General features: G+C 36.8%; 1 protein-coding gene and 1 non-coding gene across 3 annotated transcripts in view; both read right to left on the bottom strand.

Moving 5' to 3' along the window:
- RC3H2 (ring finger and CCCH-type domains 2) overlaps positions 1-17,274 on the bottom strand; it is a 52,804-nt gene that overhangs the window by 25,349 nt on the left and 10,181 nt on the right. For both annotated transcript variants that reach the window (XM_060014189.1, XM_060014188.1), the window contains exons 3-8: positions 16,696-16,813; positions 13,857-14,090; positions 7,391-7,566; positions 854-1,054; positions 255-387; positions 24-142 (exon numbers count right to left, since the gene is read on the bottom strand). In XM_060014189.1, the coding sequence (XP_059870172.1) occupies positions 24-142; positions 255-387; positions 854-1,054; positions 7,391-7,566; positions 13,857-14,090; positions 16,696-16,813 (981 nt within the window). The remainder of the gene's footprint in view (positions 1-23; positions 143-254; positions 388-853; positions 1,055-7,390; positions 7,567-13,856; positions 14,091-16,695; positions 16,814-17,274) is intronic.
- Positions 477-587, bottom strand: LOC132427769 (small nucleolar RNA SNORD90). Its single transcript, XR_009519977.1, has one exon. It is a non-coding gene; the product is annotated as a small nucleolar RNA SNORD90 (small nucleolar RNA).

Below are 17,274 nucleotides of genomic sequence, written 5' to 3'. Positions count from 1 at the left end.
AGAAGTGCAATAAATGTGCTTACCTGAGGTGTCTCATGGCCTTTTCTACTATAATTTTGTATGAAGTCCACAAGGCCATGAACCACTGTTTTAACAGCTACCATTGCATTTTCTAGCTGCTCCCAAGTTGGTGAAACAGCATCTGTATAGTCCACCAAGGGGATGGGGTGACGAAAAGAATTTGTTAGCAGTAAGTCTCTTGTGTTGTTTACCTCAAAGGTAGAAAAAGTATAAGCAATTATTTTGTCACATACCTGGATTAGGGTCTATGTTTGCAAGAAGCTCTAAATGAGGCCTCAGTCTATTTAAGTTAGCTGGGTCACCTGTTCGTTGCAAAACAATTGTCAATTCCTGAACACTCTTTGCAAATGATTCTGGAGACTGCAGCTAACATAAAAAGAAAACAGAATGGTTTTTACTCTGGTTTTTATGACCTGTCTATATTCAAATGCTTTCATTTAGTCAACATACTGAATAGGTTTTCAAGTGTCTTCAGATTCCATAGTAGGAGTATCAATGATGAATTAAATTTTCACCTCAGAATCTGCCCTATGAAATTCATCATTAGACACTTAGAAAACTTATTTATTAGCTAACTGGTGTCAGAATATAGATAAATGACAGACTTGGTTAGCCAGGCTACTTTTATGCTAACATCCTGTATTTGCTTCCCTGTTGCCCCCCTTAGTTTATTTTAAAAGTTAGAAAATAATAAAAAAGAAAGATATTTATAACAGTCTTATATGTAAAAACAGGACTCTCCAATTGGTTGTCTCTTTACTCCCTTCAAAAGATTCAAATACTCTCCAATGTAGCAGAATGATATAAAATCAGCGTCTCTAATTTCACAAACCTTATCAATGATAGACTGCATGTGTGATTTATGCGCCAAGTCACCATACAGAAGTGAAGACCACTGCTCAGGTGAAATACGGAGTCCTGCTTCCATAGCAATATGAACAATTTGGGCATCATGTTCTCTGCGTAAAGCCTCATAACTCCGAAATTCCTCCTTTAGCTGCATCAAGGAAGAGTCTTCATCCCTTTTGGTAACCTAAAAAATAGAAAGGAGAGAAAAACCCATCAGAATTACTCTGCTCTTTCTCCTTCCCCAAACAACTTTTTCTTTTTTTTAGATGGGGGAGATACCTATAGCCTATCAGATACTACATGGAGAAGGTACAAAGAAAATAATGTCCTCACCACAAATTCTTTTTGGAACAAAGCAGAACTTACAAAACCTAATACATAGTTCTGCCTTCCTTCAATGAGCTCAGCAGGTGGTAGGGAAGAAACTTGTAAATAGAAAGTTATAGTATAAGTGCTATTGTAAGACCCTATGGCAACATAAAGGAAAGGCAATTAAATCTGACAGGTGGGGGAGGGAAGGGTGAGTATCAGGGAAGGCTTCCCCCAACAGAAGGCTACATGAACTGAGTCCCGAAGAATGAACAGGAGTTCCCCAGGCAAAGAAGGGTGAGGAATAGAATTCTCAAAAGAGTAGCAAGTGGTAAACAGAAACATGAAAGAGCAGAGCACATGGAATTAAAGGCTAAGATGTAGGCTGGAGAAGAATCACAGAGGGCATTGTATACTATGGTGAGAAATTTGGGGACAGGCACAATTTGTTTTATTGCATTTAATTTATTGTGCTTCACCGATAGGTACTGTGTCTTTTACAAACTGAAGGTCTGTGGCAACTCTGTGTCAAGCAAATCTATTGGCGCCATTTTTCCAACAGCATTTACTCACTTCATGTTTCTGTGTTACATTTTGGTTAATTTTTGCAATATTTCAAACTTCATTATTATTACATTTGTTATGGTGATCTGTGATCAATGATATTTTATGTTACTATTGTTGTTTTGGGGCGCCATGAACCACATCCATAAAAGATGGTGAACTTAATTGATAAATGTGTGTTCTGACTGCTCTATCAACTGGTGTTCCCCTGCCTCTTTCCCTCTGCTCAGGTCTCCCTATTCCCTGAGACACAACAATATTGAAAGTAGGCCAGTTAACAGCCCCACAAAGGGCTTCAAGTGAAAGGAAGAGTCACATCTCTCACTTTAAATCAAAAGCTAGAAATGATTAAGCTTAGTGAGGAAGGCATGTTGAAAGCCAAGACAGGCTGAAACCTAGGCCTCTTGTGCCAAGAGCTTGCCAAGTGGTGAATGCAAAGGAGAAGTTCTTAAAGGAAATTAAAAGCACTACTCCAGTGAACACACAAATGATAAGAAAGCAAAAGAGCCTTATTGCTGATATGGAGAAAGTTTTATTGGTTTGGATAGAAGATCAAACCAGCCACAACATTCCCTTAAGCCAAAGCCTAATCCACAGCAAGGCCCTAACTCCCCTTAATTCTCTGAAGGCTGAGAGACGTGAGGAAACTGCAGAAGAAAAGTCTGAACCTAGCAGTGGTTGGTTCATGAGGTTTAAGGAAAGAAGCCGACTCTATAACATAAAATTACAAGATGAAGCAAGCCGGAAGTGCTAACGTAGAAACTGCAGGAGGTTATACAGAAGATCTAGCTAAGATAATTAATGAAAGAGGCTACACTAAAGCACAGATTTTTCAATGTAAATGAAACAGTCCTGTATTGGAAGAAGACGCTATCTAGGACTTTCATAGCTAGACAGGAGAAGTCAGTGCCTGTCTTCAGAGCTTCAAAGCTTCTCCTGTTGGGAGCTAATGCAGCTGGTGACATTAAATTGAAGCCAATCTTCATTTACCTTTCCAAAAATCCTAGCTAGGGCCCTTAAGAACTACGCTAAATCTACTCTGCCTGTACTCTAGAAATGGAACAACAAAGCCCAAATGACAGCACATCTGTTTACAATATGGTTTACTAGATATTTTAAGCCCACTGATCAGACCTACTGCTTAGAAAAAAAGATTCCTTTCAAAATATTACTGCTTGTTGACAATGCACCTGGTCACTCAAGCGCTCCAATAGAGATATACAATGAGATTAATGTTGTTTTCATGCCTGCTAACACAACATCCATTCTGCAGCCCATGGATCAAGGAGTAATTCTGACAAGTCTTATTAGTTAAGAGATACATTTTGTAAGGCTAGAGCTGCCATAGATAGTAATTCCTTTGATGGATCTGGGCAAAGAAAACTGAAAACCGGTTGGAAAGGATTCACCCATTCTAGATGCCACTAAGAACATTCGTGATTCACAGAAAGAGGTTAAAATATCAACATTAACAGGAGTTTGGAGGAAGTTGATTCCAGCCCTCATGGATGACTTTGAATGGTTCAAGACTTCAGTGGAGGAAGTGACTGCAGATGTGGTGGAAACAGCAAGAGAACGAGAACTGAAGTGGAGCCTAAATATGTGACTGAATTGCTGCAATCTCATGATAAACCTTTAATGGATGAGGAGTTGCTTCTTATGCATGAGCAAAGAAAATGGTTTCTTGAGATGGAATCTACTCCTGGTGAAGAAGATGTGAAGCCTGTTGAAATGATAACAAAAGATTCAGAATATTACATAAATTTAGTTGATAAAGCAGCAGCGAGGTTTGAGAGGATTGACTCCAATTTTGAAAGAAGTTTTGCTGTGGGTAAAATGCTATCAAACAGCATTGCATGCTACAGAGAAATCATTTGTGAAAGGAAGAGTCAATCAGTGGGGCAAACTTCATTGTTGTCTTATTTTAAGAAATTGCCATTAACACCCCAACCTTCAACAACCACCACCCTGATCAGTCAGCAGCCATCAACACTGAGGCAAGACTCTCCACCAACAAAAAGACTATGACTTACTGAAGACTCAGATGATGGTTAGCATTTTTTAGCAATAAAGTATTTTTTAATTAAAGTACATACTTTTTTGGCATCATGATATTGCACACAATAGACTACAGTGTAGTGTAAACATAACTTTTATATATACTGGGAAGCCAAAAAATTTATGACTCGCTTTATTGCTGTATTCGCTTTATTGCTATATTCGCCTTATTGCAGTGGTATGGAACAGAACCTGCAATATCTGAGGTATGACTATACTATCCTGTACGGAATGGGAAACCACTGAGGACTTTTAAATAGAAGAGGGACATGATCGTTAGGCAAACATTAGTGCTATGAGTGATGATTAAGAAATTAAGAAATTTTCTGCCACCACAAAATTTATTAGGGTATTTTTATAGCTTTAATCTATACTTAAGTGATAAAAAACATAAATTCAAAAGGTAGAGTTTCACATGTCCTAGTAACTGTCTAATTATCTAAACATGCAGGTATGTGGCTAGATAATTTCCGCAATAAATGATACACACTTATTTCTGAACCATTAAAACTTGCTAATGGCCACAATGAAATTTGATACCTGGTTAGAATTCAGAATACCTAGGCAGAGTACAGGCTCTGAACCTTAGATTGAACAAATAGTTCAAACTATTCAAATTGATGATTTTCTCATCAGGAAATGAAAATCTCCCTAGACCACCTCACTGGTAGTCTTGATTGCTGTTGTTGGCACATGAGACAGCAGTAGTATGACCCCCAAGAACATGAAGGTGGGGAAATCAAGTTATCATCTGAGAGTTAACTTAATAGTATCAGTTCACAATGCTCTTTGAGAATATATAAATACATTATAAAAAAGTACGGGACACCCAAAATTCTAATCAACACAGCCTTACATAGAATTTAAGAAAGAGCAGAGCATAACTTAGAAATCACAAAATAACCTACTTAAAGAAACACCGAGGAGGGACTTCCTTGGTGGCACAGTGGGTAAGACTCCACACTCCCAATGCAGGGGACCTGGGTTTGATCCCTGGTCAGGGAACTAGATCCCACATGCATACCACAACTAAGAGTTCTCATGCCGCAACTAAGGAGCCCACATGCTGCAACTAAGGAGCCCGCCTGATGCAACTAAGACCTGGTGCAACCAAATAAATAAATAAATATTAAAGAAAAAAAAAAAGAAACACTGAGGAAACAAAAGGAGGAATTTTTTTTTTTTTTGCTGTATGCGGGCCTCTCACTGTTGCGGCCTCTCCTGCTGCAGAGCACAGGCTCCGGACGCGCAGGCTCAGCGGCCATGGCTCATGGGCCTAGCCGCTCCATGGCATGTGGGATCTTCCCGGACCGGGGCACGAACCTGTGTCCACTGCATCAGCAGGCGGACTCTCAACCACTGTGCCACCAGGGAAGCCCAAAAGGAGGAATTATTAATCCAAAACAGAAAAAAGAAACCCAAAAAACCAGAGGATGGTAACATTCATCTAACCACCAAGGTACAGGGTGCCTCTTGGGCAGCATGAACATCTATCCACCTGAGTTGTAAGATGTATACAGGTGGCTAACAGAGCCTGGTCCTATTAAAGTTCTATAAACGTGCATCAAAATCACCTATGAAGCTTTGAAAACTACAATTTCAGGTAATCAGAATCCCTGGTTTCAAGGACCGCATAATTAATAAGTATATATGAATGCTCAAGTCTCACTGGTATAGTTTGGTATCAGATATACCAAATCAAAATATCGAGGGATGGGACCCACAAATGTATACTCTTCAAAACTCCAGAGGTGATTCTGATGTATCTTCAGTTTAGAATCACTGCATTAAACAAGAGAATCATTAACTCCCCTTGTTCTGATTCCATGCTAAGCAAGCAAAGGTTTGATACTCTTCTACAGGAAAATAGCTATGACATGAGAATTAAAGTCAGTTAAAAGTTGCACTTCTCTTGGGCTTCCCTGGTGGTGCAGTGGTTGAGAGTCCACCTGCCGATGCAGGGGACACGGGTTCGTGCCCCAGTCTGGGAAGATCCCACATGCCGCGGAGCGGCTGGGCCCGTGAGCCATAGCTGCTGAGCCTGCGCGTCTGGAGCCTGTGCTCCGCAACAGGAGAGGCCACAGCAGTGAGAGGCCCGTGTACCGCAAAAAAAAAAAAAAAAAAAAAAAACTTACAAAATTGATAATATGTAGTATGTGACCTTGGTTGTGGTGATTCTGTTCCTGAGGAACCCCCAAAATTCAGGTCTCTAAGCCTATAATCAAGGAAAAGACCTTCAACAATGGTGAGTTTATTAGAGTAAATGCCCCTGGAGAGAGGCCTTTTGGCAACTGTCAGCATGATATCCTTTGATTCATGTAAACACTGCTTTTAACATTTTAAACTACAGGGCAGCAGTACAAGATGAAATGGGAGCATGAAACTGAAATCTTTCTAAACTTAGTGTTATTCAAATGTCAGATATTAGGAGCAGCTGTAGATGTATGACAATCATAAACCACAAATCTGTATGATACCATTGAGGAAAAGAAACAACATTAAGTCAACAATACACAGTGTGAGAACCAAGCCAGTCACTTCAGGATGATAAATGATTTCTGTAATTTGCCTGCTTAGCCAAAAACATTATGTTCGAGGAACCAGAGATTCATTTCAATTGTTGCCCTAAGAACACAATCAAGCACTGTAACTATCAGGCAGATAGTGTCCAACCCTCATTTGTGGAGATAAGTGAACTCATTTGAACATATTTCTATCATCGATTAACCTGTTATCTCAAACTAAGCAGAGTGCCAAGAAAACCTCCTTTCTGCCTGTACTGTTTTCACTCTTGGACTATAAAACCAGCAAAATAGCTTAAATAAGCTTTGGCTTCAAATTCAGATGTTTTACTTTATAGAAGTACTTTATAGATGTTTTGCTTTATAGAAGCCAATGGGTCTTTCTATTTCCAAGTCCTTGGGCCCTTCTCAAGTCCCCACCAGTAACCTATATTCTTGTAACATGCAGAAACGTCAAGGATTCAGCCTACTTTCCACATCTCTCAGTAACTGTCATCACCCATAAGCCTATATGACAATGAAACTACATTTCTAAATAACTTAGGGTTCATCCCTATCCTCTCTGCCAAAAACCCCACCATCTAAATGCAGAGTGGGTCAGTATCCTCAACTTTTCACTCTCTTGTCATCCATAAGACAACATACGGGCCATCTTCAGATTAAAGGCTTTAATCTAATCACCACAGAGAAAGAGATAAAAATAATTAATAGGTAAGTTAAAACATTACCTACTGTTATGAAGTTTTCAGTATGCTTCCTGACTCCCTTTTAAGATGGTAAACATTAATGAAGTAGGCTTCTTTAGTTCACTTTTACTATTCCAAGAGCCAAGTTTACCAAAGTATTTTCCTCACAGTGTTACTGACACCTTCACGTATGTGTTCTTACACCCACACATAGTAGTATCACACATATGCAGTATCACAGATGCAATAAATGCAGAAAGCAAAGCTTCCTTTTAACTCTTGTAAGCATTCTGTATTTCTGGGGCCTCTAGACCAGGTAACACCCATTCCAGGTATCTCACACCCAGGCATGTAATGTTTAGATGGTTGCTTGCTACTTACCTTAAAACAAGAAGCTCGATACAGTAGTTGCACAACATGGCCAATACTTGTTTTTGATGCCTGAGGAAATCTTGGTTCTAGTCTTTGCACAACAAAAAGTACCAGAACTTTCCTTGAGAGAGCAGAACCATCTTCTAATGCCAGCAACACCAGCTTCAAGGCCTCTTCTTGCATAGCTAGAAGTAAAGAACATGAGTTCATGATAAATGAGGAGAACTGCAGATCATGCCTGTCAGACTACTTTGGGTATTAGTTTATGGTGGTTCATTATCTGAAGCCTGTAAATACTCAGCAGAAAAACAGGCCATCACACGTGTGCAAATACAGTTTACTTAAAAAGAAATCAAGCAAAAGAAAACATGCGTCCTACTAAACAACCAAATAGAACACAAGTCAACAGAACTTAAACAAAATATATCTTCTGTAGGTATTTAGTAGTCAACTAGATAATGATAAAGTGAAAAAAAGCCCTCATTTTTAAAACTCACAGAGCTACTATGACAATTAAATAACATGTAGAGAACACATAGTAGTCTTAAGATAAATGGTAATTTTTTAATGCATGAGACTGTTGCTTTGCCTGTCAGAATTATTTTGTATATAATTTAAAAGTGATATTAGCCCCTGGATGCAATACCTAAAGAAGGCATCCATTTATGTTGTTTTCCAGCCAGGGAGGTAGAGTATAATCTGAATCTAATCATGAAGGAGCATGAGAAAAACCCAAATTAAGGAATATTCTGTAAAAATAACTGCCTGTATTCTTCACGAATACCAACATTAGACAAAGAAAGGCTGAGGAATGGTACTATGTTAAAGAAGACTAAAAAGAGACATGACAAATAAATACAATACGTGATCTTAGACTCAATCATAAAATGAAAGAAAATAAATGCCATAAAAGGCATTTTTGGAATAACCAACAAAACTGGAGTATGAACTATAGACTGCAGCATTGTACAAATGTTAAGTTTTCTGAATTTGATGAATGTACTGTTTTTACGCAGGACACATACTTAAGTGCAAGGGGTAAAGGCGCATGAAATATGCAACCTACTCTCAATGGCTCAGAAGAGAGTGAATTATATAACAAATACAGCAAAATATTAAAAACTAGTGAATATGGATAAAGAGTATATAGGAATTCTCTGCATTATTCTTGCAACTTTTTGGTAAATTTGAAATTATTTATAATTAAAAAGTTAAAAATACATTGACTCTCAATGAAAACAATGGAACTGAAAGATCTAGAATCTAGATTAAAAATCAAACCCCTCTCTTCCCAAGTAAGACATCGAGGCCCAGAAAAGTTAAGTGACTAGGCCAAGTTTCACAACTAGTTAGCAACAAAATTATAATTAGAACCAAGGACTTTTTTAAAAGTTGAGGTAAAATTTACGTCACTAAAATTAACCATTTTAAAGTATACAATTCAAAATGTTGTACAACCATCAACTCTATCTAGCTCTAAGACATTTTCATCACCTGAAAGGAACTCTATAGCCGTTAATCAGTCACACCCCATACCCCTGACCGCACCCCCACCCCCACCCCCGTCTCTGGGAACCACTAGCTTGATGTCTGGTTCTATGGATTGACCTTTGTTGATGCTTCATATAAATGGAATCAGAATATTGTGACCTTCTGTCTGTCTTCTTTCACTTAAAATAACATTTTCAAAATTCATCCACATTGTAGCATGTATCGGTTTCTCAATCCTTTAAATGGCTGAATAATATTCTATTTATAAACATACCACATTTTGTTCATCCATTCATCAGGATTGATGGACATCCAGATTGCTTCTACCTTTTGACTATTGTGCATAATGCTGCTATAAGCATTCGAGTACAAGTATTAGTTTGAATACCTGTTTTCAGTTCCTTTGGGTATACACCTAGGAGTGGAACTGCTGGGTCATACGGTAATTCTACATTTAACTTTTTGAGGAACCGCCAAATTGTTTTTCCATGGAGCCTGCATCATTTTACATTCCCAAGTTCTCTAACATCCTTGCCAACACTTTTTATTTTCCACTTTTTAAATTATGGTCAACCTAGTGGGTATGGTATCTCATTGTGATTCCCATTTGCATTTCCTTAATGACCAATGACACTGAGCATCTTTTCATGTACTTCTTGGCCATCTATGTATCTTCTATGGAGAAATGTTTATTTAGGTTTTTGGCCCATTTTTTTTTTTTTTTTTTTTTTTTTTTTTGTGGTACGCGGGCCTCTCACTGTTGTGGCCTCTCCTGTCGCGGAGCACACGCTCCAGACGCGCAGGCTCAGCGGCCATGGCTCACGGGCCCAGCCGCTCCGCAGCATGTGGGATCTTCCCGGACCGGGGCACGAACCCGTGTCCCCTGCATCAGCAGGCGGACTCTCAACCACTGCGCCACCAGGGAAGCCCCCAAATTTAAATTGTGTTGTTTATCTTTTTGTTGTCGAGTTATAGAACAAAGAATATTTGATACCTAGTCTAGTGCTTCTTAGGTAAGGTAAATAAACATGAGGAAATATCCACAGGTGGGCATTCTTAAATTATATATAAATATGGATTTAAAAAATTATTTTTCAATTTAACTTTGTATTATGGAAAATTTTAAACATATACAAAAGTAGGGATAACATGTACCCATAATACAGCGGCTGACACTAAGGTTTCATCTACTCATTACCCACTTTTCTAGTTTCTTTTGGCTGGAGTGGTTTGAAGCAAATCCAAGATAACATAGTACTTCATCCTTAAATAATTCATTATGTATTTCTAACACGTAAGAACTTTAAATTAACATAACGCCATTATCGTATCTAAAAAGAGTAATATATTTCCTTAATATCATCTAATACCCAGTTCAGGTTGAATTTTCTCCCACTGCCTCAAAATTTCTTCTTATAGTTGGTTTCTTTGAGTAAGTATCCAAATAAAGTCCATATATTGCTTTTGGTTTGTATGTCTTCAAGCTTTAAAAAAAAAAACCTATACTAGCTCTCCCCCACTCTCCCACCCACCTGTTTAAAAGAAAATAATTTGTTGCAGAAACAATCATTTTTCTAAACAATACCCCCACATTCTCGATTTGGCTAATTTTGTATTTGTGATGTTCCTTTATCCTCCTTATTTCATGTAAACTAGAGACTTGATTAGATTCAGAATGAGTTTTTAGCTTTTGGGTTTTTTTTTGGGGGGGGAGGCAAGCATACACCTTATTCTATGTATCACATCAGGAGATACTTAAGACCGAGATGTCTCACTTTTAGTAATGTTAAAATTGATCAGTGGGTTTGGGCCTTTTTCATTTATTAACCTTTCATCTACTGGTTTTAACAGCCAATAATAATTCTTGCCTAGACCCATTAATTCATTTTATGTGATTTTTCTAACCTTAACATTGTTTTTCTAAATTTATTAGCTGGAATTTTGCTAAAAGAGAAACCTACCCTCAAAACCCTGAGAAACTGTCCTTGAAAGCAATTTGAAAAGGAAAGTCAGAAAAAGCATGCTTGATGTTTTTCTACTCCTTTTCCAATTTTTAGCATAATGTGTTGGTGCTCTAGCAACTACCAAAGATAACCAATTTATTTTTTCTGTACTATCATTACAAGATCATCGATTTTCACACATTTTATGTGTTCAATCCATTATAGTCATTATTCATTTGGAGGTTCAGATTGTCCCACTTTTGTCCAGTGGGAGCCTTTTCAGATTCTGTCCTTTTGACAAGATTCTGATGGTCTTCAATAGCTTTTTTGCTTTCTAGCACAAGACTTCCCAGGTTCATCTTGTACTTTTCTACCCTAAAACTGGGATAAGAAATTTATTAAAAGAGCCCTGCTTCTTTTTAGTAGGAAATGGCATTTATTAAAGGCCACACTTTGGGTGCTATGGCTATTCATTGCTTCCAAGCCTTTTAAGTAGACAGAGCTAGGAAACAGTCATTTTCTAGAAAAAGAAAAATAAATGAGTCTGTACTTATATTGCCAATTCAAATTTAAGAATGCAGGGTTTTTACATAAATTCTTTGATTTCATATTTTCTTTTTTTAAGAAAGTATCTCTCTTTTTTTAAATGCCAAAAACCTTGGTTCCTGATGGCATTGACATAATTACCTACTTGCTTTATCCTACTGTGTGTCTGTATAATAGTTTCAAAATAACAATACCAATAGAATTATAAACAATATGATTAGTGAATGCAATTTAGAATTTATTATATATCACACTAGGAATATAAAAATCAAAAACACTGTGTTCTAAAGTCACCTGAAATAGTTCATTCCTGATGAATATGCTACCAACTTATGAATGTTTTAGCTTTTCATTCTTAGGTGTTTTTTTGTTTTATTCATTTTATTTAAATTTTTAAAACTTATATTTACTAAGAATTGTTTTATGATTACATAAAACATTTACATGGGTACAAACTACAAATCAACGTACACTGAGCGAGATCTAGCCTCTGTCTCTATCTACTTTCTCTTGGTTCTTCCCTACTCTACATGCTTATTATTTTTAAATTTTTCCTACCATTGCTTCCTTTGGAAAATACAAACAAATAATTAGAAAATGGTTGTCTCTCTCTCCCTTTCCTATTTAAAAGTGTGCTTTACTGTAACAGGTACACTATTCTGCACCTTGCTTTTATTTTTTAACTTAATGTATCTAGAAATCACACCCAGAAGAATATATACATTTTCCTCATTACTTTCAACAGATGCATGGTAGTCCACTGGAAGGATATATATACCAGTTTACTAAGCCAGTCTCCTATTCAGGTTGCTTCCAGCTGTTTACTGTTATAAACAGTGCTTTATAACTTTATGCATTCTGCATTTTTTGCTATATTTATGGGACAGATTCCTAGAAATAGCACTTTTGGGCCAAAGGGTAGCTGCAGAGGTGATTTTGCTAGATATTGATAAATCCCTCTCTTTAAAGTTTGCACCACTTTGCATTCCCACTATTACTGGATGAAAGCACCTGTTTTCCCACAGCCTTGACAAGAGACAAAAGTTGTCAGACTTCTGAATTCTGCCAATCTGATAGGTGAGAAATGGTATTTCACTATAATTTTAATGTATATTTCTCTTAATATGAGAAAGACTGAGCACATTTTTATCTGTTTGAGGACCATTTACATTACTTTTTCCCTTGAGTTGTCTGTTTCCACCTTTAGTCAATTTTTTAATTGGGTAGTTGGTATTTTTCTTCTGAGTTTTTACAAGTACCTTATACATTAGTTATATTAGCCCTCTGTATGTGATATAAATATTTCCCCAAGTTTCTCTTTTTTTTAATTTTTCTTATGTTTTATTATGATGCAATCAAAACAATTATATAGTCAAATACCAATCTTTTCTGTTATCACTTCTGGATGTGGAGCCAAAGAAAACAGTGTTTCCTACTCCTAGGTTATAAAGGAATTCACTCATGTATTTGTTTTTATTACCTATACAATTTATTTTTTAATCATGAGTATTTCTAACCTACTTGGATTTATGTAGCTAAGGAGTATTAAGAAATACATCCATGGGGACTTCCCTGGTGGCACAGTGGTTAAGAACCCGCCTGCCAATGCAGGGGACATGGGTTCAAGCCCTGGTCCGGGAAGATCCCACATGCCACGGTGCAACTAAGCCCGTGCACCACAACTGCTGAGGCCCATGTGCCTAGAGCCCATGCTCCGCAACGAGAAGCCACTGCAATGAGAAGCCCGCGCACCACAACGAAGAGCAGCCCCCACTCGCCGCAACCCAGGTGTAGCAACAAAGATGCAATGCAGCTAAGAATAAATAAATAAATAAATAGAAAAATATTTTTTAAAAAAGAAATACATCCATGAAAAATAGAAATAGAAGAAGAAAAAAAATTACATCCAATTTTATCTTTTTCCACATGTCTATCCAGTGGTCCCAATGCCACTTAGTAAAAAAGTTTCCTTTGCAAAAACAAATTCTTCCTAGCCTATAGTTCTAAATAAGAAAGGCAAAACAATAAAGCTTTAAGAAGATAACAAAGGAAACTATTTCATAACCTGGGTACAGGTAAAGATTTTTTAAACAGAATGTAGATGATGGTAACTATAAAGGAATCATCCCCTGATGATTCTTATTTTTTCTAATAATTTGTTTCCCAATTTTAAAGACAATCATGAACTTTTAATTTCTTTCATAAAAAGGTTTACTTTTCTTTACTTACTACCTGTGTATTATTAGGCCTCTCTCTAACTCACTTTTCTAATTTGTAAAATTGGATCTGTGTCACTTTTCTTAAAGAAATGAGAAATTCATTCTAAAACACTATCACACTGTTTATCATATAAATTATGATTAATAAAAACTAATTTATCTTTGATTATGTCAATATTTGTAAGTATAAATCTGAGTATTCTCACCTACTCCTAGAAATTGGCATCCTCTAGCTCTGATAGCCAATAAGAAAGGCAAGACAGTGATCTATCTTACCTGGCCCTAGAAACTGGCATCCTCGAGCCCTGACAGCAGCCCATAAGTTGGCAGACAATTGCTGAGGGTTCTGGTGCTGTAATATTAGTTCTGTTACAGTTCTTTCTCCAAGTGAACGGGCTGCTCGTATGGCTCTTACACGACCTTCTTCCTCCACCAGTTGACAGTTTACAAGTGTCACCAGTTTCCTTTGCATTGGACGGCTCAGTGCACTCTGGTTCAAACTAGCTACACCTTTAGGAAAAAAGGAAACTACAGTTTTTTTCAATCAAAAAAGACAAGTCAAATTTCATTATCTATTTAATGAAAATATCTAGTATTTAACTATTAAGCCACAATTCCTAATCAGTCCCCATAAGGTACTTTCATTTTTTAACAATGATTATTTTTTCCCTGTTCTCTGTGGTAACTGCAGCCTAATTTTTAGTTACTTCGAATTTTATTTGGGTATCCTATTCTCTAGGCTACGTGTGTCCCACAAAAGAGAGTAATTTGGGTTTATTTAGTCTATTCTTCATCTTCACTAAAACTATTGAAGATAAATTTAGACCTAAATAAATGAAAAAATCTAAATGTAATGATTAACAACAGCTCTAGTTTTGGGGGCTTTTTTTGTTGTTGTTTTGTATATAAAACATTTAGAACACGGTTTAATGACAAAATCTTAGATCCTATTCCCTTTTCAGATTCAAAGATATTGCTCCAGCAATTCTTCCCTCTCTCCCACATCATCAATTGTTCCCTTCCTACTTGATCATTTGCATCAACATACAGTAAGAACAAGCATGCTGTTATTTCATACATCTTAAAAAAATTAATAAATCTTTTTATTCATCCCTTTTCCCCTACCTGCTCTGCCCCATTTCTTTCCTCCTTTTTGCAGCAAATCCTCTAGAGTTGTCTATATTCACTATCTCCAAATCCTTGCTTCACAATCTTTAAAACCTACTCCAATCAAGTTTTTGCCACTATCTCTTGACCAAAACTGCTCTTCTCATAACAACAATTACCTCCTCTTTGCTAAATCAATGGTCAATTCTCAATCCTTATCTTATCTGACCTTTCAAGAGCACTCAACACAGATCACTCTTAACTCCTTTAAAAACATTCTTTACTTGGCTTCCAGAACACCTCTGTCTCTTTATTTTCTTCCTTCCTTCTTCCTTTCCAGTCTTCTTTGCTGATTTCATCTTTTCTTCTTGACTTCCTAATGTTAAACAGCCTAGGACCCAGTTTTTGTTTTCTTCTCTATCTATACTCACTACTTAGGTGATCTCATCCAGTCTTATTGCTTTAAATACTACCTGTATGTCAATGACTCCCAAAATTACAACTCATGCCTCATTCCTTAACATATATCCACTGGTTACCTAACAGCATCCAAGTGAAGATTTGACATCTCAAATTCAACATGACCAAAACTGAACTCCTGATCTTCCTATCTAAACCTAATGTCCCTGCAGTATTCCTTGTGTAAATTGATGGTAACTTCTCTTTCCAGGTGCTCAGACCCCAAAACTCAGGAGTCATACTTGACCCTGCTCTTTCTTTCATACCCACATCCAATAATTTAGGAAATTCTCTTGATTCTACCTTCAAAAAACATCCAGACTGTCCATTTCTCACTAGCTGCACTTCCACTAACCTTGTCCCGTCAGCCAATACCCTGGTTCTCCCTTTGTCCTTCTACATTGAATTCTCAACAGAGCAGCTAGTGTGACCCTTTTACCATTAGTCATATCATGTCATTCCTCTGGCTCAAAATCCTACAGTAACTCCCCAATTTCACTAAGAGTAAAAGCTCAAGTCTTTAAAATGGCCTGTAAGTCTGTACAACATCTGGCCTCACCATTCCTTTTCATTACCTCATACTGCTCTCCCCCTCACTCACCCTACTCCAGGTACATTCTCCGTACATTATCCTGTTTTTGTTCTTTGAAGACACTAGGCATGCCTTGGGGACTTTGTTATTTCTTCTGCCTTGAACAGTCTTTTCCCAGTAACCTACATGGTTAACTACCTCACTTGTTTCATCTCAAGTTCGAAAGCTACCATCTTAACAAGGTCTACACTAATCACCTTGTTTAAAATTGCAACCCACCCTTTTCCCCTCACTCTGACATTTCTGATCCATTTAACTATACTGTTTTCTTTCCACAGCAATTATCATTTATAACATAGTGCCTGGTACTTAGGATACGCTCTTTAAGTATCTGTTCAATGAATGAATGAGGTAGATAGGATAAGTTTCTCAAGGAAGCCAGTGTCCAAAATATCCAACAGTGGAAAGCACAGAGCAGATACAAAATAAATACTTGATTAATTCACTCACTCAACAACTTTTTATTACATCTATGACCTGCTACCTACCTACAGAAGAGAATTCCATTTCTGTCTCAGCACTTAACTTACTGAGCTTATATGCCTATCTCCCCAATAGACTGTGGGCTCCATGAAGACCCTAACATGTAAGTTATGTAAGTTAACTGTAAGTGCTCCATAAAATTTAATAAATGACTGAATGAATACATGAAATTGTCTTAGTAGGATTCATTAAAACTAATATTCTGCTATAGCACCATTAGTTTAATCAGTGAATATAAACATTGTATAAATCTCAATATGTAGTATGTCTGATGAATTCTTAAATTAATAACAATATTGATTATCTCTAGAAAATAGTATAATGTTCTCAATCAAAAAGATTTCCATGATCCCTTTAAGCAAACTCATTTATCAAAACTCAAAATTATTTAATAGAGTATCAACATCAAGTCTTCCAAAATTAATGTATTACCAAGTCCTACTCACCCATAAAAGTACTTTTTTATGAACTTACCTTTACCTCCACTTAGTGGTTTTAAGTAGAGTGCCAAATCCTCAACACATTTCTTTGCAACCTCATAGTGTTTGTTCTCACCTAAATTACTTAACTTTACTGATTGATGATCTGGTACCTAAAAAACAAAGAAAAATTGAAGAAATACACTCATCCAGTTCATGCAATTGTTAATTTTATATTTGATAATAATCTTGGTGAGTATAAACTTCTAATACACAGACAATCAAAGTAGTTTAAGTGAAATTAAAGCCAAACACCTAGCCAATCTGCTTTCCAAGAATGAAGGATATCATATTTAATAGCATGGGCTGGGTGAATTAATGAGAGGAAAAAAGGAGGTAGTTAATTGTACAATGTATCAATGTTATTCCTCAGGGATGATAACTATGCTATAACTTTGAAAAATGTTAACATTAGGGGAAGCTGCAGAAAGTTAACAGGTTCTCTGTGTACTGTTTTTCGCAATTAAAAAAAGTATTTCAAAATAAAAAGTAGCAAAAAAAGGCAAGAACTTTTTTCCCCTAAGCACTTGGCACCTGCTCCCTATATAACTTACTTATTATATTTATTGTTTAT

Source organism: Delphinus delphis, chromosome 6 (assembly GCF_949987515.2).
Source record: "Delphinus delphis chromosome 6, mDelDel1.2, whole genome shotgun sequence".
NCBI classification, from domain to species: domain Eukaryota; kingdom Metazoa; phylum Chordata; class Mammalia; order Artiodactyla; family Delphinidae; genus Delphinus; species Delphinus delphis.
This window is presented reverse-complemented; position numbering and strand designations above follow the sequence as displayed.